Raw genomic sequence first — 27,412 nt, 5'->3', positions numbered from 1 at the left:
CTTATCTTCTTTTGTGTTCAACTCAATAATGAAACTCAAAGAGGTTTGGAAGCACTTAAGGGTGATTAAATAGTGAGTAAATTTTCACTTTTGAGTAAACTATCCCTTTAACAGTTCCAGTTACAAAAGGTTTGCTCACCTTTTTTTAAACTAAAGTATCTAATGGCTTAGTGAAACAGTAAACTGACTACTACAAGCCTTAGTAAATTTGCATGACTAATTTCAGTACTCTTCTCCTATAAATCTTTTGTGTCTGAAAGGCAAACCCAAATTCATTGGTCAGCTGCAAAAAAAAAAAAAAAAAAACAGTCCACACCTTTTAATTCCGATTTTGTTTACTGCATGTCATCAGGAAATCCTGATAGATGTTTTTAAAAGGCAAAAGAGGGATATGCAAAGTTTTTTCGATTGTGTACTTTAGTGCAATATCATTATAGGTTTCTTAATACTTTTTTTGAACATTCTAAGCATTTGTTGTGAGTGCAGTTATCTCATCAGCTCCATATTACAAATAACTCTCTCTGCTTCCTTTCTTGAAGATTTAGAGCTTAACCGTGATTTTAACGGGGATGATTATGAGTATGAAGATGAAGCCAAGCTTGTCATATTTCCAGACCACTATGAGATCCCTTTACCAAATATTGAGGAGTTGCCCGCACTGGTTAGTGAAAGTGTGTGCTCATGCACCATTTGTGCCCTGCATGCCAAAGGCCTGATCTGCCATTTCAGTTTCAGCACTTGCTTGTCATTACATTTTATTCTGTCAACAGATGACCTTATACTTTATGTGCTCACTGTTCATCTTTCTCATTGTGTGCAGTGATGTCATGTTGTGTTGCAGTAATTTGAGTTTTTTTTTTACGCTCACTTCTAATGTGTTATACACTAGTAAAACAGTTTTAATTTCAAAATAAGTTTATTTCCAATTAGATTTGAATTACTGTAAGTAATATAGTTTAAAGGAAAATCGTCAGTTATATCTGGCTGTTTATACAGCTTGTGTTGTATTCTGAGAAATTCATTCATTTTCTTTTCAGCTTAGTCCCTTTATTAATCTGGGGTCGCCAATTTATCCAGCATATGTTTTACCCATCACTGGGAAACATCCACACACATTACAGTCAATTACAACATACCCAATTCACCTTTAGCACATGTCTTTGGACTTGTGGGCGAAACTGGAGTACCCGGAGGAAACCCATGCGAACATGCAAACAAACAGAAATGCCGACTGACCCAGCCGAGGCTCGAACCAGCAACCTTCTTGCTGTGAGGCGAACATGCTACCTACTGCGCCACTGCGTTGCCATTCTAATAAATGTTTTTGAAAATATTAAGAGCAATATGAGCTTTTTTTTTGTAAAGATGGAATTTTGTAATGATTTCTAGAGAGTAAAGTGGTTAATAGCTGACATAATACAGATTTATGACATTTCTTAAATTATTACATATTACAAAATTAAACAAATTAAACAAATAATTGTAGAATGTAAATTGAAATACACACTACAATTTGAGAAGATTATAATTTTCTCAAAATTACAAAAGTGGCTAATAGCTCACATAAAACACATATATTTATTATAATTGATTGAATATTACAAAATGCAAAGTTATAGAATGTTTACTTATAATACACACTACAGTTTAAAAGGTTTTTTGAAAAATTGTGAATTTCTCAAAATATATAGCACTTTAAAAGTCCATATGATTCCTTTTACATTAAAAATGTATACTCTTTATTCAGCAAGGATTCATTAAATTGATCAAAAATGCAAAAATATGTAACAATTTTCTATTGTCTACCAAGTGTTTTTTTTCCACAATGATTCCATAAACAATATATGTGATTGATATAAATTATTCAAATATAATTGTAATTGTTTTCAACATTAATAATAGAATATGTTTTTTGACAATCAGATCAGCATATTGCAACAATTTCTGAATAAATATTTGGGATTTAATCCCCACTAATAACTGCTGAAAATTCCCCTTTGCCATGCAGGAATACATTTATTTTTTAAATATATTGCAGTACAAAATTGTCTACGATATTACTTCTTTAATGTATTTATGCTGTACAACTTTACTCATTCCAATAACATACCCAGTATCACACAAATACGTATTTTTGTTTTTGTAGACACTTGTAGTTGCATGGAGTGCATACTTACTTCTGCTTCTTTAGTATATATTACTTAGAAAATAGTCAGATTATCTATTTTCTATTATCTAACAGATTGTCTATTCGGCTGAATCCTGAATCCTGTCTTGTAAACGTAACTGCAAATGTCTTGTTAATGTAGTTACAGTTGCAATCAGAATTATTTAAACCCCTTTTGAATTTTTTTCTTTTTTAAATATGTCCCAAATTATGCTTATAACTTGGAAATTTTCACAGTATGTCTGATAATATTTTTTCTTCTGGAGAAAGTCTTATTTGTTTTATTTCAGCTAGAATAAAAGCAGTTTTTAATTTTTTAAAAACAATTTTAAGGTCAAAATTATTAGCCTCTTTAAGCTATATTTGTTTTCAATAGTCTACAAAACAAACCATCATTATACAATAGCTTACCTAATTACCATAACCTGCCTAGTTAACCTAATTAACCTAGTTAAGCCTTTAAATGTCACTTTAAGCTATATAGAAGTGTCTTGAAAAATATCTAGTCAAATATTATTTACTGTCATCATGGCGAAGATAAAATAAATCAGTTATTAGAAATGAGTTATTAAAACTTATGATTGGAAATGTGTTGAAAAAAATCTTATCTCAGTTAAACGGAAATTGGGGAAAAAATAAACAGGGGGGCTAATAATTTTAAGGGGGGTAATAATTCTGATTGCAACTGTAACTACATCACTCATAAAGCTGCAATATCACATTAAACAATGGAACAGCTGTAATATAATGTTCACATGTTCTTTAACTTTCAGGTGACAATAGCATGTGACGCCGTCCTCAACGCTCCATCTCCATACAAAAAGCAGGAATCAGATTCATGGGAAGAGGAGATCCAAGTTTCTAGACATGCTAGAAGTCTCAGACAGCAGGATAATGGAGTTCGAATTCCTCCCAGGTTGGTCACATGGGAACTCATATGGAGTCATATGGACTAACGCTTTAGAGTCGAGACTGCTGGTGCTTTCTCCAGGTCATGCTTAAATCTGATATGTCTACTCTTCTCGCCAAGTGGAATAATATCAAAACAAGCCATTGATGTTTGATGAAGTGCTGGAACTTATTAATACACACAGGAAAATGCCTTGACGTCTATGAGGCAATGTGCGCTGTTTGTCATCTACATAAAAGATTATTATAGATTTAAACCAAAATCCCAGCAGGGATTATTATTTTTTGGATTATTATTGGTCTGATTGGATATTGTATAATCTGCATGTCTTACTGTTGAACTTTAAAAAAAAAAGAACTTCAATCTATTAAACTATTGAGAAAGTCTATTTTGATGCCATACAATGTCTTTTTTAATGGTTATGTTAGACAAGTTTCAAGACCTTTTTTTGAAAGTCACAGTCTTATCTAGACTGTTTAGTCTTGGTATCAGACTTGGAGAACTCAATATTTTAAGATCAATCAAGACCACAGCTTCAGGCATATTAATGAACTGCAAAAGATGGTGATTTAATAGATCATATTTCGCGATTTAATGGTTTTTAACCTACATTAATAAATTAATTAAAATTACTTTAAATTGCAATACATTAACTTACATTAATAATACATTTAATCTTATTTTTATATGACAAAATGTAATCAAATTAAGAGATATCACAAAAACAAGATTCACAAATATGTACACAATTGCAAAAGTTAGACATCCTATTAAACAGTTTTGGCATTTTGCCATAGTTCCTAACAAACCCAAAGCAAAAATGTTGGGCATTTCTGATCCATATGCAAATCTGAACAAATCTGTTCAAATAAATAATTCTATGACTCACATATTAGCTACTGCTCTACTAGGACAAAAAAAACCTTAAACTTGTCATAGCGTTTATATACTTCAACTCTCGTTTATATGAAGTTCTTCTTTAATTCTCATGTGTAAGTTGCTTTAGATAAAAGCATCTGCTCTATAAGTACATGTAAATGGTGACAATGTTGTCAAAATTGTCAAGCGTTTTTCAGTGTCTCATACATATACTGATATAGATGCTGATATCTAAAGAGCTGAGTGTCTAAAATAATGATATATAAAAAAAATATTACAGATTAATAACGCTTAGCAATCAGTTAGCGGGATTTATTAGATGAACACTTGGGTAACTTTATAATAACAGTACACTATTAATCATTTATTAAGCATAAGCAAATTGTTAATTAACCATTTGTAAAGCATTAATAATAGACATAAGTAAGCAGTTCATAACTACAGCTACAAATGCTGTGTTCTTGACTCACAAGCCCATGCATAACTTTGTTAATGACTCCTTTTTCATTACTAAATTAAGTATTGCATTATTTATTTAGTTTGTGGTTTTAGTTTGTGTAAAGATCATTTAGAATGAGTAAGTAAATTATTAATAAACTATTGAAATTAACATTTATATATCTTATTTTTTAACTATATAGTAATAGTTACTACAGTGGCTTTATTAAAAGCTTTATTAACACAACTTCATGCAGTTTTGTGACCTAATCTAAAGTGAGGACGATTCATGCTTTATAAATAGACTTTTTTTTTGTAATATTGTTTGTTTTAATAAAATAGGTCAACTTTTTTCATTCACATCAATCCGTTTTTAGCCCTAGTTAATAAAAAAAGTAAAGGGGAGCACATTTCTTTTATCACGAGGTAAAACAAACTAAAAATAGCAGCCAGTTGATTGGTCCTGCCAATTTATTTGTTGATGTGTTTACTCATAATCAGAAATGGTCTCTGTCTGCACAAACAGAATATAGCATGTAGTCAGTGGATTATAAAGTAACATAGCCTCACCTGCATCCCCTGAACTGAAATATAAGGTGTTTCTGTCCTGTCTGTCTATGTCTTCAATATGCTTTATGTCCTATTAGCGGCTGGAAGTGTGCCAAGTGTGAAATGAGAGAGAACCTGTGGCTAAACCTGACGGATGGCTCTGTCCTCTGTGGGAAATGGTTCTTTGATGGGAGCGGAGGGAACGGACATGCCCTTGAGCACTACAGAGAAAGCAACTTCCCCCTGGCAGTTAAACTCGACACAATCACCCCAGATGGAGCAGGTAACCATCTCTCTATGTCTGTTTTTTTTTTTTCAATATGTTGACCTACATATAACACACACGCACACACACATACACTCACCTGTCACTTTATTAGGTACACCTTACTAGTACTGGGTTGGTCCCCTTTTGCTTTCAGAACTGCTTTAATCCCACAGATTCAACAAGGTACTGGAAATATTCCTCAGAGATTTTGGTCTATATTGACATGGTAGCATCACACAGTTGCTGCAGATTTGTCGGCTGCACATCCATGATGCGAATCTCCACCACATCCCAAAGGTGCTCTATTGGACTGAGATCTTGTGACTGTGGAGGCCATTTGAGTACAGTGAACTCATTGTCGTGTTCAAGAATACAGTTTGGGATGATTCACGCTTTATGAAATGTGTTATCATTCTGTAAGTAGCCATCAGAAGATGGGTACACTGTGGTCATAAAGGAATGGACATGGTCAGCAACAATACTCATGTAGACTGTGGCATTGACATAATGCTCAATTGGTACTAATGGGCCCAAAGTGTGGCAAGAAAATTTCGCCGCCGTGTTGTGTGTTCAGTGATGCTCTTCTGCAAACCCTGGTTGTGACAAGTGGTTATTTGAGTTACTGTTGCTTTTTTATCAGCTCAAACCAGTCTGGCCATTCTCGTCTGACCTCTGTCATCAACAAAGAATTTGCACCTACACAACTGCCGCTCACTGGATATTTTCTCTTTTTCCAACTATTCTCTGTAAACCCTAGAGATGGCTGTTCTTGAAAATCCCAGTAGATCAGATCCCAGTAGATCAGAAAATATATAGACCAGCCCGTCTGGCACTAACAACCATGCCATGTTCAAGTCACTTAAATCACCTTTCTTCCTCATTCTGGTTCTTGGTTTGAACTGCAGCAGATCGTCTTGACCATGTGTTACGTTTCAAAGATGTTTTAGTGGAATGCTGTAACATTTAAGTGAGACAGGTGTAATGTGTGCGACAGATCAAGGATGAGGCAAGAATCAATTCTCTATTTACGCTTTTTACTCAATAGTTGAAAATTATGTAACAGTAATGGGAGAGGAAAAAGAAAGAAAGAAACATTTATAATTATCTTTAAACAAAAACAACGAGTGTAAGCCAAATCAAAGAAATTAACAAAACAAAACAATCCTTAAAACTAAAGTCTAAACTAGGCGTCAAAAATAAATACAAATAAACACCGAAATCTTCAGTGTATACGACACCCGAACTAAACTATTTAAAGCTACAAAACTCAAAATACACAACTGGCAAAACACTCAAACTAATCTAACAAAACATCAATCTAAACTAAAACAAACCGGATAAAACGGTCAAAGCTTAGTTTAGACAACCATCACATTATGTTACTTAAAGCCAACGAAGTTCAACAAGCAAACTCGAATTACCACAGTAAACTGAGATAATAAATCACTAAACAGCCGAAGCATAGCACAATCAAATTACGTGGAGCACAAATGGTACGCCAAGGCAGAGCACACACACACACTGGTCTGTCGGGGCTTTAAATCCTTGCGGCTCGTCCTGGGATTGGTGGAACCGACTTCATCATAATGATGATGAATAGAATGGTAAACCAATAAGAAACCTAAAGACTAAACAAGCAGAGAGGAGAGTAAAGAAATAGACAAAGAAAACATCACACATAACACCATGTTTACATGCCTAAATTCATTGAGTTGCTGCCATGTGATTGGCTGATTAGAAATTTGCATTAATGAGCAGTTGGACCTAATAAAGTGACCGGTGAGTGTATATTAAAGTGATAGTTCAGCCAAAAATGCAAATTCTGTCATAATTTACTCACTTTTTACTTGTTTCAAACCTTTATAAGTTTCTTTCTTCTGTTAATCACAAAAGAATATATTTTGAAGAAAATTGGAAACCTGTAATCACTGACTTCCAGAGTGTTTGTTTTTCCTACTACACTGAAAAAAGTGTTGCATGCAAAACTGTTGCACACAATATATTTGTGTTGAATTTAAACAAACAAATTAAATTGAGCAATGTTCAACTTAATTTGTTTGTTTAAATTCAGCTTAAATAAATTATTTATAACCACTTAACGTAAAAAAATTTTAGTAAATCGAAGGAATCATCTTTGAATAATTTTTTTCAGTGTATGAAAGTAAATGATTGCAGGTTTTCAGATTACCAAAAAAAAATTAAAATAGTCGTTTGTGTTCAGCAATAGAAATAATGTCATAAAGGTTTAGATCCACTTGAGTCAATAGTGAGTAAATTATCAGTTTTGACTGGACTGATCTCTTTATGCTTGAAGCTAATATGGACAAAATAGACTATTTTCCATTGACTACTTTATGGTTTTGCTTCTGTTTTCTCTTTTTTGCAGATATTTATTCCTTTGATGAAGAAGAAGCCGTGCTTGATCCTCACATATCTGAACATTTATTACATTTCGGAATTGATATGCTACAGATGCAAAGGGTATGTTTTATTTATTTATTTATTTACAAATTGTTTAGAATTTACAAATCAAATGATACTTATGTACAGCAATATTACGCTTCACAGAGTATTATTCACAATGTTTTAAAAAGTGTTGATTATTCCTTTGCTTAATCGCTCAATTTGATAAATATCCAAGTGGTATTAATTATTAACATTTATAGTTTTATTTAAAAACAGTTTATTAAAAGTGAACTGTAAAACATCCTGTTCACTCGTTTCATTGATACAGTGAAACTTAAAGGCTATGACTACAAATATGTCAAATGTATCTATGCTATGGTATACATTATGTGTAGAGTTGGGTAGATTACACCTGATTACAAGTACTTTCATTTTAAAATCGCATTACATAATCCAGATTACATATAATCTGTTAGTATCCAGCACTGATTATGAAGCTCTGATAAAAATGCAAACATAAACCAGTAAAGTATACTTCTGCAATGTACTGTTTGCTTTTTTAAATTACTAAATAAATATGATTGTGAAATTACTTTACAGGCAATCTCACATTTTCATAGAATCACAGGATTTTTATTTAGATTTTTTCCTAAAAAAGTAAGTATATATGCCAACCACAAATTTACTCTCTCTGTCACATGGACATGAGCAGATTGTATGAAAATGTACAAAATGATATTACAAATTTATTATTCAAATGGAAAGCTTTTATTTTTATGTAAAACTGCATATTAATTAGGGGTTATTTCAGTAAAAAAGGTTATGTTGGGTATATTATATTTGTTATAGTTATACACATATTTTGCACATAATAAAAAATGAAACTGTTGCAACATAGGCTAAGACCACAGTCCAAAACTTAGTACACCTAATTCAATATCTTGGGTAAAAATCTTAATTTTACTCTTAGAAAAAATCAAGAGAAACGTAAAAAATATATAAAATTTTGTTAAAATTTTATGTTTTTTTGCTTTGCTTTTTTCATTCTTAAAGATGACCAAACTCTTTTTAAAAAATGTTTGATGAAATTATTGACTAAGAATAATAAATGGATAAAAAAAATCTTTTTGTTGTTCTCATTTATGCTCATTTATGCTGAGCAATGTGTCTGTTGTGTAGTCGATAAAGCCAAATCAAGCTACGTTATCTGTTTTCAACCTTTTCAATTGTTCTTGTGCATACCTTGCAGACAGAGAATGGCCATCACACAGACAACCACGTTCAGCCGCGTATCAGTGACTGGGAAGTGATTCAGGAGGCAGGTCTAAAGCTAAAGCCTGTCTATGGCTCAGGATATACGGGCATCAAAAACCTGGGCAACAGCTGCTACCTGAGCACCACTATGCAAGTGCTTTTCAGTATTCCAGAGTTCCAGAGAGCGTGAGTACATTCAAGCTTTTTCCATACTCCTACCATTGTGTTTGAGTTTCATGTATGATAGAACTTGCCTCACTACAGTTTGATGGTGTATGTGTGTTTGTGACATATTGGGAGACAAATTTGTATAATGACAAAACAAGAGTATAACACAGGTATGCAAGAAGAAGGTGACTTATGAGGACATTGCCCATATTTTTCAATAGGCTTATATATCAAACAGAAGGAGATTTTTTAATTTGAGAAAGTAAAAATGCACACAGTTTCTTGTGAGGGTGGGGTTTAGGGATAGGGTTGGGGTAGGGTGATTGAAAATACAGTTCATACAGAATAAAAACAATGAAAACATACAGAATGTCCTTACAATTTACAAAAACAAGCGTATGTGTGAGTGTGTATATGTGCATGTGTGTGTACATGCCAGACTCAAAACCACATTGAATCTATGGTTTTTACTCAATGAATTTAAAATGGATGTTTTTTTTCTCAACAATATTTTATTGTAGGTATGCCGGGAACCTACAGAGAATATTTGACTACTCGCCCCTCGATCCAACTCAGGATTTCAACACACAGATGTAGGTGTTTTTGCCATGTAATTTTTATTGTCATTTTACATTTATTTATTTTTTATTTTCTGAAATGAAATTATTTATATTTCTTGTATAATACTGTATAACACATTGCAATATGCCAGACTTTATAACTAGTAGTATGAGTTTGATTGGCACATTGATTGATAATATTTTGGGATGTTAACAGCATTTCATACTTGACATCTAAATTGTTTGTTTTCAAGGGCAAAGCTCGGTCACGGACTTCTCTCAGGCCAGTACTCAAAACCTCCAATGAAATCAGAACTTATAGAACAGGTGATGAAAGAAGAACACAAGGTATTTGATTTGGTCTGTCTTGTTGATATTTGGCTCAATTAAGTTGGCTTTTCTGTGCTTATAATTGCAAGATCAGCAGTTGCAGCCCTTGGCATGCTTTTTTTTCATTTTTGCCGATATGTTGAGCTAGAATGTAGTACACATATGATAGTCAGTCAATCTTAAGGCCAATTTACACTGCACCCAGTAGCAACAGACACTTGATTTCACTGATTCAACTTGTTCCAGTTGGGTTGTGTTTATGAAGTGATATATATTATTCTGTGATGATTGTTGGTGCCTGACAGTTCAGTGCAAATTTGCCTTTATGGTACTTGTATACGGACGATCATTTGAATTATCCTGGAGGCCATTCATTAGCAATTTGAGGTGAAAACAGCACACAATAAAGTTGAGTAAAGTTCATGGATTTTATGCAAATGAGCAGTAACACAATGTGGCAACTATGAAACTTTTTGATTTTATGCAAATGAGCAGTAACACAATGTGGCAACTACCTATGGAAGCTTTGTTCTGCTGTGGATTAAAAAAGCTTTTCTTATAAGCTTACATCACACAATTTTGTGTTTATATCTATTAATTGTGAGACAACAAGGCTAACTACTAAAAAGCCTAGGCATTTCTTTCCATGCAGCTCCTCATCGAGAAATAAATCTGCCTGAAAAAAAAAGTTCTATTCTGATTTTATAGTTTATGAATTTATTTTATAGAATTGCTGCTTATAGGCAATTTTTGCGTTTCTTGCTAAAATCTTAAAGGGCACCTATGATGAAAGTCATCTTTTGGAAGCTGTTTGGACTGAACTGTGTGTATATAATGTGTCCGCCGTCATATTGGGGTGATAAGTCATTAAGTCTCTTTTTAAAATTTCCTGACGTTAAAATAGGATCCAAATCCCTCCCATTTTGAGGCCCACCACAATGTGACGTAGGAGTGCGATTTCCCCGCCCACCGATTTGATCGACAGGTGCATATTAACATGTCTCCATAGTAACGTGTATAATTATATCAACAAAACAGGACGTGCACAAAGCAACCGGGATTAAAAGATCTGTTCATCTCTCTGTGATCATCGATCAATCATCAAATGTGATCAAGAATGAGTTTGACGAGTTTAAAACATTTTTAAAACATTGCATGTTTGTAATGAATTACAACGATTTTACCGTCTTTACTTTATCACCACAGCCGCATGTCAGTACAATTATAAAAGAAGATGCTTTAATCCCAGATTGTGGATGTTAAATCAGGTTTATTTTGTACATTAACATACCGGATATTCATACAGCAGTGGAGATTAATGTGTATCCTATCACTTTTGCCGCAAAAACAGTGCAAAGTTAAATGCGCGCACTGTGTGTGTGTGTGTGAACTTAATAACGACAATGTGTGTTACTCATCGTTGCAGAAAGGCTTAAATTAACTCCACAACAAATACATTAAATAATCACTAGCTATGTTTCCAAACACATATTTTTATGCACATTTTGAATATGCACATAAAAAATCAGTTGATGGAAACGCCAAGATGAGCATAAATTTTGAAAATGAGCATAAAAAACATGCGCATAACTGAGTAGGATAAACTTTTATTCGATAAGAAAAGATGAGCATAAACTACGATGGAAAGACTTTTACCGTACAAATTCCAGTATGTGCATTAAAAAAAGTTGTTAGATTTTGTTATAAAAGATCATGTGATGATAAAAATGTGTGTGAATGGACAAACCAGCAGGCTGAGCACATTGTAAAACATATTAAATGTTGTTTTGGTCATTCTTAAACACCTTAAGCATTTCAGTATTAGTGTTATTATATTATTAATGACCTCCAGAATAGTGAAGAGCGTCTGTGCTCCGCGTCTCATGCCTTCAAATGCCACCACACGTTCATTGCATGTCGGCATCGTGTTCTGAGGCGCAGGTCATTTACTAAATAAGAAAAAGATTTACACACCTTTTCCTACCACAGCAAATACTGTTTTTACTGTTGATATTTGGCGTCAGTAATTAGGAAGTGACAATTTTGTTCTCTTTGACTGGTTGGATGGAAAGGCTGCTTTATTCGCACGTCTTTTATGCAATTTCCAGTTTTGATCATGAAGTTGATTAGCATTTTTGGACGGAAACATAGCTATTGGGAAAGGTCTTACTGTAGTATTTGTCACAAACATTATGTCATTATGTTCATATCTGTCACTGTGCTGTTTATTTGACACAGCCGAAGATTGAAGCACACTCTGATGGAGTGGGCGGTGGGCGTGGGGAGCTAGCATTAAAGGCAAAGGCCACAAAAACAGCTACATTGTGTTCAGATTAGAAAATTCCAACATTCTGAAAGGTATAATAAATAATCTGATGGGTGTTTTGACAAAAGACTTCTCTTAAATCTTGAAAAAAGGGAAAAAATAGGAGCCCTTTAAAGTTGGTGGAAGATGAAGTAGGATGGTGAAAAACAACTCACAGTTGTGAATTTATCATTTGAAAATGGGTACCACTAATGAAAAATTCTGAGGAAAAATTTAGGATCGAGAGACCATTTTAACTCACAGTTGCATATTGTATTTTTGTATCTTGCATTGACAGTTTTTATTTTAAAGGGCACATAGTTTACCTCTTTTTTATGATTTAATATTAATATTATGGATCTTCTGAGTGTGCCAGTTTAGGATCAGTTCAAAACACAATTTAGATTTTTTTATTATAATGTGTTAAAAAGTGTCATGTTGGGGGCGTGTCCACAGTTCGCTGATTTAGGGGTGTGTTGCTTCACATTTAAATTAGTTTCGGCTTCCCGGCAACGTAACAATGGGGCGGGGCCATGAGCTCACCCGCTCTGCGTTTGCAACAGAGTCTGACAGGCAGACTGAGAGGAGCAGGAGTGAGACGGTCCGCATTCAGTCGTACATGTACGACTCGGACACAGACCAAGCAGAGAGTACAAAATCATTTTTTTGTGCAGCTTTACAGCCAACTGTGTGCTAGTTTCAAGTGCCGAGCTTGTACACAGAAACTAATAACCACGCACACATAATTAACTTTGACTGAGGCACCGGATGCGCCGCTCGAAGCCGCGACACGGCACACCAGACACTCTCTGTGGCGCGGCAGAAACCTGAAGTGTCCCGAATCGTCGCGCCACGCATTTTTGAATTTTAAACATAGGTTTCTATCAGGGTACACACAACGGCGCTTCAAGTCTGCAGCGGTCCTCGGCGCCCAGCCGTCAACTTGAGTGTACCCTGATAGAAACCTATGTTTAGAATTCTAAAACGCATGTTAGTTAAGATCACAGGGAGCTTCTGGGATCGCGAGAAATGCAAACGGCTGAAGTATAAAGTAGACTCAATGAGAAGTACACATGTTTGCAAACCTGCGTAAAGATACAACCAATAATTCAGATTAGAGCGATAATGTGGAGAATATTGGTCTTGTGTTGAGCCCAATGAGCCTTGCATCTAAAAATAGAGCTAGCGTGTTCCTTTAGTGATATCGATTCTACTCACGCTGAAAATGGCGGACGTGAATCAACAAACTGAGGATATGATGACGCGCCTGTCAATCAATATTGGTGGGCAGGGGGACCGCACTCCTACATAAGGTTGCGGTCGGTTTGAAAACCGCTCCAATTGGTCCACCGTTTTTTATGTTGTTAAATTGAAAAAAAGCACTGGGTGTGCTTATATCACCCCAATATGACGGTCTATACACCATACATGCACATATGTCTGTCCAAACAGCTTGAAAAGTTGATTTTTTACTATAGGTGCCCTTTAAATTCATGCTGTATTTAAAAACAATCAGCATTCCATTTTCCTAAAGTTATCGTTTTAAAAGTGGTCATTTAAGAGTGTTTAAGTATGGCACTCAACAGATGTAGTAATGCCATTTTACAGTGCAATTGGTGACCCTGAGCCTAGATGTATCATGTTGTTTTCTTCTGCAGCAGCAGCAGCAAAGGGGGATTTCACCTAAGATGTTCAAAGCGCTAGTCAGTAAAGGACATCCAGAGTTCTCCTCAAACCGGCAACAAGATGCCCATGAATTCCTCTTGCACTTAATTAACCTGGTTGAGGTAAGAATTCGCTTCTTTTGTTAAAATCCAATGTTTTCTTGACCATCATGATTATTTTGCATCGATTCGCCTAAAAATGAAAAATTTTCACCCACATGCCACTCCAAACTCGTATGACTGTGTGTTAAAAGAGCAGCTTTGACATTTTTTAGTGAACAATCTCTTCTTTTACTTTTCTCTTTTTTAAAAAACGTTTTCAGAGGGTTTCTAGGGTTTGGTTGGAATTTCCCCAGACATGTTTGTAGACTTTGAGTCTTGTCAGCAGGCTCTGGTTTCAGGAGACACATTCGACTGCACTCTGCTGGCAGACACACACTTGAAGTGACTTTCTCAACTGAGTTAAAATTAGACCTCCCTATCAGTTACACAGGGCAGATAATGCTTCCTGTTACCCTCTGACTTGGTCTGTGGCCAGAATGAAAGCCATTGCTTGACACTTTTCCATGATTGAAAAACAAACAACAACAGGAGCCTAATTGTGCTCTTAAACTGTTATATTCTCAGTTGTACTGTTCAAACAACCCAATTCTCAGCATATTTACTGAATTTACACACTGATTAGATTGTTTAAAATGACTGCTATATGACAGGTGCTTGGAGAGGAGGGGTGGGGATGGAAAATATAAGTGCTTGGTGACATTAGCTGAATAGTAACATTTTAATATTTTAACATGTACCATTAGCTGAATAGTAACATTTTCTGCGATGTAAGCAACATAGATCATTGTGGATGAAACAGAGTTCAGTAAAAATCATTTTTATGCAAAATTTTGGGGTTGGTAAGTTTTTAAGGTTTTCAAAAGAATTCTTTTTCGACTATTTGTTTAATATTGTGAAAATATTGTTTATCACTGTTTTAAAATGCTGTTTATTTTTGTGATATCAAAGCTTAATTTTCAGCATTCAGAAGAATACAATCCTCTAATAATCAATGTAATGATCTAATAATGAATCTGATGATTTATCCCTACAAAGAAAACCCTAATAAGTTGACTGAACTAAATTAATTGAGTAAACTCGTTGCCTTAATTTAATTGAGTAATGGAGTCTCCCAAGATTTGCATATTTAAGTTTATTTAACTTGCCAGTTTTTTAGACTATACTTAAATTGTTCAGTTCACCAAACTTAGTACTAAGGTTTACTTCTGGGTTGAATGCAATCGTACCACATTACAGAAGTGAACCGCCAATAGTACAACAAACTATCGTTTTCATAACGTTCATTCGTGTGTGTGTGTGTGTGTGAGTGTCTATGTATCACGTACTTTGATCAGGAAAAAAGACAGCATGAACACAAACCAACCAAGAAGGTGGCAAGGGGGGACAATTAAACTAGTTCGGTCCAGGCAATTGAACCAACTGTGAAAGCACCCTATTCGCTCAGTTATCATTTTAAATGCAAAGGTGGCATTGTTTAAGATAACTTGACATAACAAAATACATCACAACCTGTCTTTGTCTTTATCATGACAGCTTGATATTATCAAGACAACAAAACTTGTCATAAATCTGTCATAAACATAATTGTCATGAGGCCATTATAATTGTGTAATGAATATTGTTCTGATTAATTTTTTCAGTGGAAAAAAATATTTCATCATTTAAAATTTTTCAGTAAAAGTGTCAATACTAATTTTAGAACAGTGTGATTAATATTTATTTCCATTTTAATGACAAATTCAGTTTTTACCACTGTAGTTGAGGTCAACAAAAACTTAAATGGCTCTTTAATGGTCTCATGACAATCACGTTTATGACAGATTTATGATTTTTTTACGTTATAACATGATTCATGTTTTCTTGGTAATGAGTTGTCATGACAAAGACAAAGACAGGTTATAATGTATTTGTTTATGTCAAGTTATTAAAAAAGACTTGTAAAACAATGCACTTAAAATGATGTAACTGATGATTATATGATATTGATTATAAAAGTTTCCTGACAGGCGACGCAGTGGCGCAGTAGGTAGTGCTGTCGCCTCACAGCAAGAAGGTTGCTGGTTTGAGCCTCGGCTGGGTCAGTTGACAATTCTGTGTGGAGTTTGCATGTTCTCCTCGCGTGGGTTTCCTCTGGGTGCTCCGGTTTCCCCCACAGTCCAAAGACATGTGGTACAGGTGAATTAGGTAGGCTAAATTGTCCGTGGTGTGTGGGTGTGAATGAGTGTGTATGTATGTTTCCCAGGGATGGGTTGCAGCTGGAAGGGCATCCACTGCGTAGAACATATGCTGGATAGGTTGATGGTTCATTCCGCTGTGGTGAACCCGGATTAATAAAGGGATTAAGCCAAAAAAAAAATGAATGAATGAGTTTCCTGACAGTTTTATGAACGCTTCCTATAAAATAAATTTTTGTATCAAAAAATACAGCATTTATATAAAATATGAATAATTTGTAAACATTAAATCCTCAAAAGTGTAACTTTTGATCAGTTTAATGCATCCTTCCTGAATAAGTGTATTAATTAAAAAAAAAATATATATATTTTATTGACCTAAATTTAAAATTTAGTTGTTGTGTAGTGATGTGATAATATATCTTTCATTACCAATGTAGCTGGATATAGTGTTAGAACATACACTGGAGACCAAAATTTCAAAGACGCAATGGACACTTTTAAACAAGTACACAGGAATTATTTATAATAGAACAAACCATTGAAAAAAGACTATAAAGAGAATAAAAAGTGTCAGTTTTATTTAATTTTTGCTGTTTATACAAAGCTTGATATGTTTATATTTTGTTTTGATGCGATACTGCGAATCAAGCCCTAATCTTTGGTGACGTTTGCTTTGTTCCTGACAGTGCACATAAACTAAGAAGGTCAACCACATAAAATCAAGACAGAGCTATAGTCTCCTGAAATGTTTAGCGCTCAGAAATGTCGACTGGTTTATTTGTAGCAGTGCCTTCTGTGAAATAGCATCAGGCGTGTGAACAGTGAAGGGACCTTACAGTGCATTTCTACATCCTCAGCAGGTTTGTTCTCTGCTCAGTGGTCTCTGGTGTCTCAGTCTTGGTATATTAAGGCTGCTATAATTCTGTATGAACTAAGAATAGCAAAACTGCAGTTCGATGACCTCGTTGATCTTAATTATTCTCCAACACTGTGCTGAACCTAAATATGTTTAAATGTAAATATATTGTTGATTTGTTCACTGTTTGTTTTTGTAGAACTGTTAACTATACTGTATATGACCGTTGTTCTGTTTTAGTCTCTTTTTTTTTGCTTATAACTATTGTAAAACCTGCATTACTTTCTTGTATTTTGAATGTAAGAGAAAATTATGCAGAATGTTGATAATCAAACAGTTTCAGTTTTCAGTGAAAGTACAACTCTACAACTGTATAGTTAGTCTTAAAAGATCTTTTAAGTTCAATTAAAGGAAGAAAGAAAGTCAGGTTTGAAACAACATGAGGGTAAGTTGTGACATAAATAAAATTTTTGGGCAGATGTGTGGAAAACTTTTGCAGTTGTGTTTCTGTAATGTCCCAGCATGCACATGAAGTCAACATGATGTCAGATTGATGTTGTACCCCAAGATCATGGGGACATTTCATTTTGTTTGGAAATGAAAATCAGGTTGACATCAGAAATCAATGTTGGTCAGGCATCAATGTCCAACGTCCAACCTAAAATCAACCAAGTATCAGTGTCTAATGATGTCACAGCTTGACATTGTGTGGACGTTATCACTATGACGTCTATCAGCCGTTGGATTTTGATTGCCACACCTGACAAATAAATGTCAGTATTTAACGTCAATATGATGTTGGTTTAGGGAGGGGTGTCAAACTCAGTTCCTGAAGGGCCGCAGTCTTGCACAGTTTAGTTCCAAGCCTGCTTCAACACTCTTATGCTGCGGTCACACTAGAGTTTGTGCGTGCGAAATTCTGTTGTGCGGCGCTGCGAAAAGGGTCGGAATTAAGCAAGATGGTTAGACATTAAAAAAGTGAGCGATTATGTGTTGATCTTCGATTTGTCTCACGCAATCATGTGATGCAATTTCGAAGGTCAGAGTTCACCAAGCTTGAACTTTGCAACGCAGTGAACTGTGAAACATGTCGCACAAGCGTTGCGTTTTTTTTAAAGCTGCGGTCACACTGCACATTTTTCCCCCATTCGTATGCATTCGAGTGTGTCAGACCGGAAACACAAGCTCATGTGACAAGTTTCGCAGTTCGCTTCATTGCAAGGTTCAAGCTTGGTGAACTCTGACCTGTGAAATCGCAGCACATGATTGCGTGAGACCAATCGAAGCTCAACACATGACCTCACTGGACAGAAATTTAAAATATGGACCAATCGCTCACTTTTTAAAACGTCTAATCATCTTGTTTAATCACACCCTTTTTTGCAGCGCCGTACAACAGAATTTCGCACGCACAAACTCTAGTGTGACCGCACCTGCAAGTTTCAAACAAGCCTGAAGGACTCAATTAGTCTGATCAGGTGTGTTTAATTAGGGTTGGAACTAAACTGTGCAGAGCTGCGACCCTCCAGGAACTGAGTTTGGCACCTGTGGTTTAAGGTGTTGGCTTGACGTTGGATTATGGTCACTTTCCAACACAACCTAAAATCAACCAAATATCAACATTAAACGTCGTTATTGGACGTCAAAATAACGTTATTCTCTGGCTAGACATTGAATTTTGGTCTCCTGACATAACGACCTAAATCTAACTTAAAATTAATGCCTTATGACATTGTGTGCCTGCTGGGGTAGTCAGTATTAGCCATCTTTAAACGTTTTTAGTGATACAACAGAACTTAATATGTGCCTTTAATGGAGCAGGAAACATTAGTTCACCCAGAGAATGTAATTCTTTCATCATTTACCCATTCTCCACATTTTCCAAACCTAAACCGAGTTTATTTTTCTTCTGCTGATCACAAAGGAGTGCAGCACGGTGGCGCAGTAGGTAGCATGATCACCTCGCTACAAGAAGGCCGCTGATTCGAGTCCCAGCTGGGCCAGTTGGCATTTCTGTGTGAAGTTTGTGTGCTCTCCCCGTGTTGGCGTGGGTTTCTTCCGGGTGCTCCGGTTTCCCCCACAAGACATGCGCTGTAGGTGAATTGAATAAGCTAAATTGCCCATAGTGTATGTGTGATTGTAAGAGTGTATAGGCGTTTCATAGTGTTGGGTTGCGGCTGGAAGGGCATCCGCTGCGTGAAACAAGCTGGATAAGTTGGTGGTTCATTCCGCTGTGGTGAACCCTGATTAATAAACGGACTAAGCTGAAAAGAAAATAAATGAATGAATGATCACAAAAGAAGATATACTGAAGAATGCTGGGGAAAAAACTGCCATTGACTCCCATAGTGTTTATTTTATTCCTCAGAACATTTTTCAGAATATCTTGTTTTGTGTTCAGCAGAAGAAAGAAATCCATAAAAGGTTTAGAACCACTTGAGTGTAAGTAAGGAATTTTTTTTTTGGGTGAACTATACATTTAAGTGTAATGCTACCCACTGTATTACAAAACCAATAATGGAGAACTTTCTATAGGTGATATTGTGTTTTGCTCTTTCCAGAGGAACAATTCAGGCTCTGAGAACCCCAGCGACGTGTTCAGATTTATGGTGGAGGAGCGAACACAGTGCTGTCAGTCGCAGAAGGTGCGATACACACAGCGAGTGGACTACCTTATGCAGCTTCCTGTACCTTTAGAGGCGGCCAGCAACAGAGGTAATGACTTCTAAAACTTAAAAGAGCCATTCCTACCTGATCTGACTTTGAACATTTTAAACCTAATGCAGTCATATAGTTATAGAAAACAATATTGTTAACTTGAATAAAAACTTTAAAGTTAAGATAATAGTTTAGCCAAAAATAAAACTTCAGTCATCCTTTACTCACCATTGACTTGTTCCAAATCTGTTAATCAAAAAGAAGATATTTTGAAGAATGTTGGAAACTAATACATTTTTTTCTATGGATATCAATGGTTACAGATGTTTCAAAATATCTTTTTTACTTTACTTTCTTTATTGTCCACAAGTGGAAATTTATCTTTGGCTTCACCACACAACCATATCAGCGTTCAGATTACACATATTACAGAAAAAACAGGCAACTCAAATACATTCAATGTCATCACATAAATCACATTAAAAACTCAATTAAGACCCTATATATACTTAAAACCCAGTATTCTAATGGCAGTCGGCGCAAAGGACATTTGATATACATTTTTCTTTACTTGAGGTTGCCTAAAACGTCTTTTTGATGGCAAGAGCTGAAATTTTATATTTAGAGGGTGGGAGCAATATTCAATAATGACATTTTTGTATAGTCAAAGGTGACTATATGATGACAGAATTTTCATTTTTGGGTGAACTATCGCTTTAATATCAATGAATCCAGTGTGAATGTAGACCTGATGGTGTTTTATCTACATATGATTTTGTTTGTACAGAGGAGCTAATAGCATATGAGGGTAAACGGAAGGAAGCTGAGGAGAACATGCGGCCCCTTCCAGAGGTGGTGAGAGCCCGAGTGCCCTTTACTGCCTGTCTGCAAGCTTTCACTGAGCCGGAGAATGTGCCAGACTTCTGGAGCTCTGCTCTGCAGGCCAAATCAGCCGGAGTGAAGTAAGCAAGGTTTTGGTTTTCAGACCTTCAAACGACTTAATTAATTCTCCTAAATTTAGAAGAAAATTCAGAGTTTAGGTCAACAATAATTTATATTATATTCAATATTTCAACTATATAATGCCATAAAGTATATGTCTATGATATGAAGCAGTGGTGTAATGGTACATGTATTGATACGGAAATGAACTTTTTTTCTAGATATAAATTTTAATATAAATATAAATAAATAAAAATAAATAAATTTAATATAAATTTAGTAGACTAAAGGCCTGATCTTGGGATTTAAGAATTTATGCATGAATAAAACAAGACACACCACCTGTCAATAACTGCAATAAGCTTTGTGTTTCATTCTGATGAGGATTCCAGCTATTTTTAGAAATCTAGATCATTTGACTCAGCTCAGTAAGAAGTATCCGCTCCTTAGTTTAGTATCATGGATTTTATACCCAGCAGGCACCTTGATGACTAAACAACATCAAAAAACACATAAAAAACAAATCGATTGGATGTCAATTTAATTCATTAATGTCAAATTGACATCTAACAATGTCAAAAAACATGTCAAAAATCTAATAACGGGGTGTCATTTATAGTTTTTTGACGCTATCATTAAATGTCTATTTGATGTCTTTTTGACATCAGGGCAGTTTGCATGCATTATAGGGAAAAATCTAGTGTACATTTGTAATTGTAGTTTTCAGATGACTAAAACTTTGCTTATATGATAATACATTTTTGTTTTTATTTTGGTGGTCAAAAGTCAATGTGTGGATGTCCAATGATGTCAAGCTTTTTACTTTTTTTTTTTTTTGCATTTGCATATTTGATGTTTCTTTTCTTTTGATGTTGTTTTGATATCAATTGTATTCTTTTATCTGGTTTATTAATTTAAAAATAAATAAATAATATTCATAATTAAATAAAACACCATGTAAGAACACTCGTAAGCTTGAAATAATATTTTATAATTGGAGTGAGATTAGTAGATTTATCTTTGCATCATTATGTTGTATATGTATACATACACAATTTGCTCATTGGGTAAAAGGACAATTTCCTTATATGAAATTTGAATGGTATGACAATTATAGATATTGACATCTAAATGTAATGCTAATACACACTAAATTCACATCACACAATACTAATAAGTATAACCCACAGTACAACCTACAAAATTTTAACTAAATACTATTTTTTTTTTGCTTCTCTTGATGTTTCGTCTTTTTTAAAATTTGTATTTAATATTTTTCTATAACATATAAATTTGGGTGTACTAGTTTTTGAACCATTATCGTAAGTTATTTTGTTAGATAAGCTGCAGATTTGGCTTCAGTACTGACTAATCTAATGTGTATGCACAAATAGAATATTAAACAGCTTCCTATTAAAAAATTAACTTAAAAGATAGATTTGTGAGGGGTGTACTTATATATGCTGAGCACGGTATATATATAGTGAATACATGCTCTTAAATATTGTATTTTTCTCTCTCCTCAGGACTTCTCGTTTTGCAACTTTCCCAGAGTACATGATCGTGCAGCTAAAGAAGTTCACATTTGGTGTCGATTGGGTGCCTAAAAAGTTAGGTGTGTGCATAAACATGCTCTTGATTTGCTGTTGTGTTTTAACTTCTCGTTGAAGTCAGGGTGCTAATTATAAATTGACCATTACCCTGCCTTTGCTAGTGTTAGATTATGTAAAGCTTGCAGGTGTGTTAAAATAGAAACAATGCATCTAATTTTAGTTTGCTTTTAGGCTTTATGTAGATACAAACATCTATTTTACAAAAAAAGTGTCTCGTGTAAACACTTACGATGTCTGTTGGTGCTCTAGATCCACTGGTTTCAGACTGCTGAATGAACATTTTCTCGCATAGGCTGCCTGGGGTGATTATCTATTCACAATGATATGAACCGTTGTAGGGGTGGCCAAAAGAAGTATCTATTATTTGAATTTCATAAATATTATTATTATTAAAGGTATAGAGCAAAGCAAAACAGTTTCTTACTATTTAAAGGGCTGATCTCGCATCCATCTTATGAGTCGTTCAGGGGAATTTAACTTTAATTATGGAGGTCAACCCTTACCAACCCCCCCTGTAATTTGCACCTTGTTTTTAGTTAAATCTACACTTTGTTGAGCTCATGCATGCACAAAATGTTGGATCATTTGATGTTTGATTCCATGTGTTTCTGGCTCCTGTTGAAGCAGATTTATTGGTATGTCATGTTGTTGTTTGTCAGCTGTGTCAGCCTATCACATGCCTTGTCTTGTGCAATTCACACCATCACATGCTATGCATGTTGAGCAATGGCCGTGATTGCTTGCATCAAAAGAATATCAGTTTGCAAGGTGTGGTTTGCTCAGCAGAAGCTGTTCTGTTATCCAGCAGAGGGTACTCTAACACTGCTTTTGAGCATGACAAATCTGGAGATTAGAGACCTGCTTCTGTGGTGGAGCAAAACATTGTGTGCAGTAACACAATGGTCACATTACACATTCATTCATTCATTCATTCGTTATCTTTTCGGCTTAGTCCCTTATAGGGGACGCCACAAAGGAATTAACCGCCAACTTATCCAGCATATGTTTTACGCAGCGGATGCTCTTCCAGCTGTAACCCAACACTGGGAAACACCCATACACACTCTTTTACACACATACACTGTGGCCAATTTAGCTTATTTAATTCACCTATAGTGCATGTCTTTGGACTGTGGGGGAAACAACATTTCACATCTAGTTATTTATTTATTCATACTCTTTTATGTTACAGATATGTCAGTAGATGTACCTGATTTTTTGGACCTGAATCGTCTTAGAGCCACAGGTCTACAGGCTGGTGAAGAGGAACTGCCTGATCTTACACCTCCCATTGTCATTCCTGAGGACACCAGAGGTGAGAACCTGTAGACTAGTGTGCAAAAGGTTGAGGTTTGGTTACATTTTAAGAAATAAAAGGAGCAATTTCATTCAGTAAGGATATCTAAAATCAGTCAAATAAGGTAGTAAAGACCTGGCAATATGTGTGTATTTTTAATAATATTAATAAATAACATTAATATTAAAGGAGCGCGGTCGCCTCACAGCAAAAAGGTCCCCACTGGACCAGTTGGCCTTTCTGTGTGGAGTTTACATGTTCTCCCTGTGTTCGCGTGGATTTCCCCCGGGTGCTCCGGTTTCCCCCACAATCCAAAGACATGTGCTATAGGTGAATTGAATAAACTAAATTAGCCGTAGTGTATGAGTGTTTATGGGTGTTTCCCAGTACTGGATTGCGGCTGGAAGAGCATCCGCTGTGTAAAACATATGCGGGAATGGTTGGCGGTTTATTTCACTGTGCTGACCCCTGATTAATAAGAGACTAAGCCAAAAGAAAATGAATAAATGAATAGAAAATAGACTGTAAATCAGTACATTTTAAATAGAAAAAATATATATTCTGAGTAAATATAACAGTAGCACAAATTTGACAATTATCAAAAATGCAGCCTTGGTAAGAAATTTCTTTATAAAAACAGCACAACACTACTGAATCTAAATGTCAGAATGTAAAATAATAATAATAATAATATTACTTTTTATTTTAAGGTACTTTTAGATTACTTTTGATTTTTAAGTATTTTTAATTACAGTTAAAGTAAATAAAAAGGGCATTAGTACAATACACTTGCTTAATTACTACACTTAAGTTTAACAGTTCTGTTTAAATCAATTCAGAAAAGCAGAGCAATTGTATTATTTTGTTATATAAATATATTTTCTGAATAGTTATTTTTCAACTTAAGAACACTACATTTATAAAGTCAATTGCATATGCTTAAGAAAATCATCGAATTGAATCAATTTATTTAGCATTTAGTATTGGGTCAAGTTGTTAAATTACTTAATGCATAACTTTTACTTAATTACTTATTGGTTTTTTAATTCTTCACTTTCGCCAAGTGGTGAAGTGTTTTCCTCGCCGCTGTCGCCACTGACTTGCATGGTTTGGGACCTGTAGAGCTGCGCATCGATGGTTTCCTCTTCAGTGTTTGGATTCTTATTATTGAATATTAAACCACACTGAACTGAGCTAAACTGAACTTTAACACTGAAAACTGAATTGACACTGTTTCAGTTTACTATAATCTTCTATGTGAAGCTGCTTTGACACAATCTACTTTGTAAAAGCGCTATAGAAATAAAGGCGAATTGAATTGAATTGAATAACTTTGTTTTTTTTCAGACAATGTATTTATAAAAGTAATTTCAATACAATTTGAATCATGTAATTGGTAATGAATTACTTTTTAAAGTTACTTACCTTACACAGATGTAATATAATGGAAACAAAATAGCATATTTAACACTCCCTTTTCCTCTGTACTAATTCATTCTTATTTTTGCACACAGACAGTTCAACAAACAACTCTTTGGAATGTAAGTATCACTCTGTAAATATGCAGAATTCATTCCGTACTTGTAAATGGTATGAATGTGCTACATACCTATTCCATTAAAAGGATCTCTTAAAAGAGTCAGTTAGTTTCTCCAGTAATTGACTTTAATTATAATCAGCATCTGTAATCTTAGTTATGGGTTGCTGATGTTAATTTGAATCTTTAATTGTTCTTCAGCTCCAGAAATAGATGAATCATCTGTGATGCAGCTGGCAGAGATGGGCTTTCCTCTGGAAGCCTGTCGGAAGGCTGTGTACTACACTGGGAATATGGGAGCAGAGATGGCCTTTAACTGGATAATAGCGCACATGGAGGAGCCAGGTAGGACAGTGTATCTTGACTGAAGAGACATGTTTTGAACAAAGGCATATCTTTTCATATTCTTATTGTATTCCATATTTGAACAATACTTATAGTGAGACACTGTAGGTAATTTTGGGCTTTTTGGCTGTTTTTTTAAATCCAAAAAACACTTTCAAGTGTTTCTTTTGTCACACTTTATAATTTTTTTGTTTGTATAGTTCAATTACAATGCATAAAAGTTTTTTTTTTTTAAGATTTCCCCTCCTGCTTCATCCTTATCATCCTGGTAATTAAGATGTTGAACTGAAGCAGCTAAAATTAATTTACAATGAGGAAGGGCAGAGGGTTGCTGAATAACTACTGAGAGATTTCAGCTGCTGTCTGGGCTTTCACTGCTTTTCTGCACCTCCCTTTTTCATGTGTTCAATACTTTTTCTTGGGTGGCATGGTGGCTCAGTGGTTATCACTGTCGACGCACAGCAAGAAGGTCGCTGATTTGAGCCCAGGCTGGGTCAGTTGACGTTTCTATGTGGAGTTTGCATGTTCTCCCAGTGTTCATGTGGTTTTTCGCTGGGTAGTCCGGTTTCCCCCTGAGTTCAAAGACATGTGCTGTAGGTGAATTGAATAAACTACATTGACCATAGTGTATGAGTGTGAATGTGAGAGTGTATGGGTGTTTCCCAGTGCTGGGTTGCGGCTGGAAGAGCATCTGTTGTGTAAAGCGCATGCTGGATAAGTTGGCGGCTCATTCCGCTGTGGTGACCCCTGATACAGTAAGTAAAAGTACTAAGCCGAAGTATAATGAATAAATACATTTTCCCTGCGTCATTTCATTTTATTATGCATGACTTAACTTGTAAACTAATTAGATTTGTTTTGTTTGCATATATGATTTTCTTTCTTTGGTTGCTAACAACATCCAAAAATTCCGTCAACGCCACCTTTAGAAATATGTTTTCTGAGAAAAATGGTAATATGTTCAATACTTAATTTCCCTGCTGTTGCACCGGCCACTTTATTGGGTACACCTTACTAGTACTGGGTTGAACCCTCATTTGCCTTCAGAACTGCCTTAATCTTTTGTGGCATAGACTCAACAAGGTACAGGAAATATTCCTCAGAGATTTTGATCCTTATTAACATGATAGCATCACGCAGTTGCTGCACATCCATGATGCAAATCTCCCATTCCACCACATCCCAAAGGTGCTCTATTGCACTGAGATCTGGTGACTGAGGAGGCCATTTGAGTACAGTGAACTCATTGTCATGACCAGTCAACGTTTTTCCAATCTTCTATTGTCCAATTATGGGTGAATTGTAGCCTCAGTTTCCTGTTCTTAGCTGACAGGAGTGGCACCCGGTGTGGTCTTATGCTGCTGTAGCCCATCTGCCTCAAGGTTGGATGTGTTGTGCGTTCAGAGATGCTCTTCTGCAAACCTCGGTTGTGACGAGTTATTTGAGTTACTGTTTCTCTTCTATAAGCTCAAACCAGTCAAGCCATTTTCCTCTGACCTCCCGCATCAACAAGGCATTTGCACTCACAGAACTGCCGCTCACTGGATATTTTCTCTTTCAAAGCATTCTCTGTAAATCCTAGAGATGGTTGTGCATGAAAATCCCAGTAGATCAGAAGTTTCTGAAATACTCAGACCAGCCCATCTGGCACCTACAATCATGCCACATTCAAAGTCACTTAACTCACCTTTTCCCCGATTCTGATGCTCGGTTTGAACTGCAGCAGATCGTCTTGACCATGTCTACATGCCTAATTGCATTGAGTTACTGCCATGTGATTGGCTGATTAAAGATTTACGTTAACGAGCAGTTGGACAGGTGTACCCATTAAAGTGGCCAATGAGTGTATATATATTATTCAGTGTTTCCCAAATTATTACCAAAATTCCCTTTGTAAAAACCTTAATATGACCAGAATATGTAAAAACAAATCAAGAATTTTGGATGTGATTTATCCACTGTTCTTGTGCTACAAATATATGCAAGTTAGTGCATATTTCATTAAATAGTAGCTCATTTTCACATT

The 27,412-nt window shown here is 35.3% G+C and overlaps 1 protein-coding gene across 3 annotated transcripts in view; it reads left to right on the top strand.

The window, feature by feature from the left end:
* usp13 (ubiquitin specific peptidase 13) overlaps positions 1–27,412 on the top strand; it is a 64,096-nt gene that overhangs the window by 14,355 nt on the left and 22,329 nt on the right. The window contains exons 4-17 of one of the 3 annotated variants that reach the window (XM_056459882.1): positions 540–661; positions 2,941–3,083; positions 5,042–5,226; positions 7,598–7,692; positions 8,867–9,057; positions 9,561–9,632; positions 9,854–9,926; positions 13,896–14,021; positions 19,556–19,709; positions 20,440–20,614; positions 22,121–22,209; positions 23,400–23,522; positions 25,019–25,045; positions 25,243–25,386. In XM_056459882.1, the coding sequence (XP_056315857.1) occupies positions 540–661; positions 2,941–3,083; positions 5,042–5,226; positions 7,598–7,692; positions 8,867–9,057; positions 9,561–9,632; positions 9,854–9,926; positions 13,896–14,021; positions 19,556–19,709; positions 20,440–20,614; positions 22,121–22,209; positions 23,400–23,522; positions 25,019–25,045; positions 25,243–25,386 (1,719 nt within the window). Of the gene's footprint in view, positions 1–539; positions 662–2,940; positions 3,084–5,041; positions 5,227–7,597; positions 7,693–8,866; positions 9,058–9,560; positions 9,633–9,853; positions 9,948–13,892; positions 14,022–19,555; positions 19,710–20,439; positions 20,615–22,120; positions 22,210–23,399; positions 23,523–25,018; positions 25,046–25,242; positions 25,387–27,412 lie in introns of all 3 variants that reach the window. The other 2 variants (XM_056459881.1, XM_056459880.1) reach the window with 2 other exon arrangements.

Source organism: Danio aesculapii, chromosome 6 (genome assembly GCF_903798145.1).
Source record: "Danio aesculapii chromosome 6, fDanAes4.1, whole genome shotgun sequence".
In the NCBI taxonomy this organism is placed as follows: domain Eukaryota; kingdom Metazoa; phylum Chordata; class Actinopteri; order Cypriniformes; family Danionidae; genus Danio; species Danio aesculapii.
This window is presented reverse-complemented; position numbering and strand designations above follow the sequence as displayed.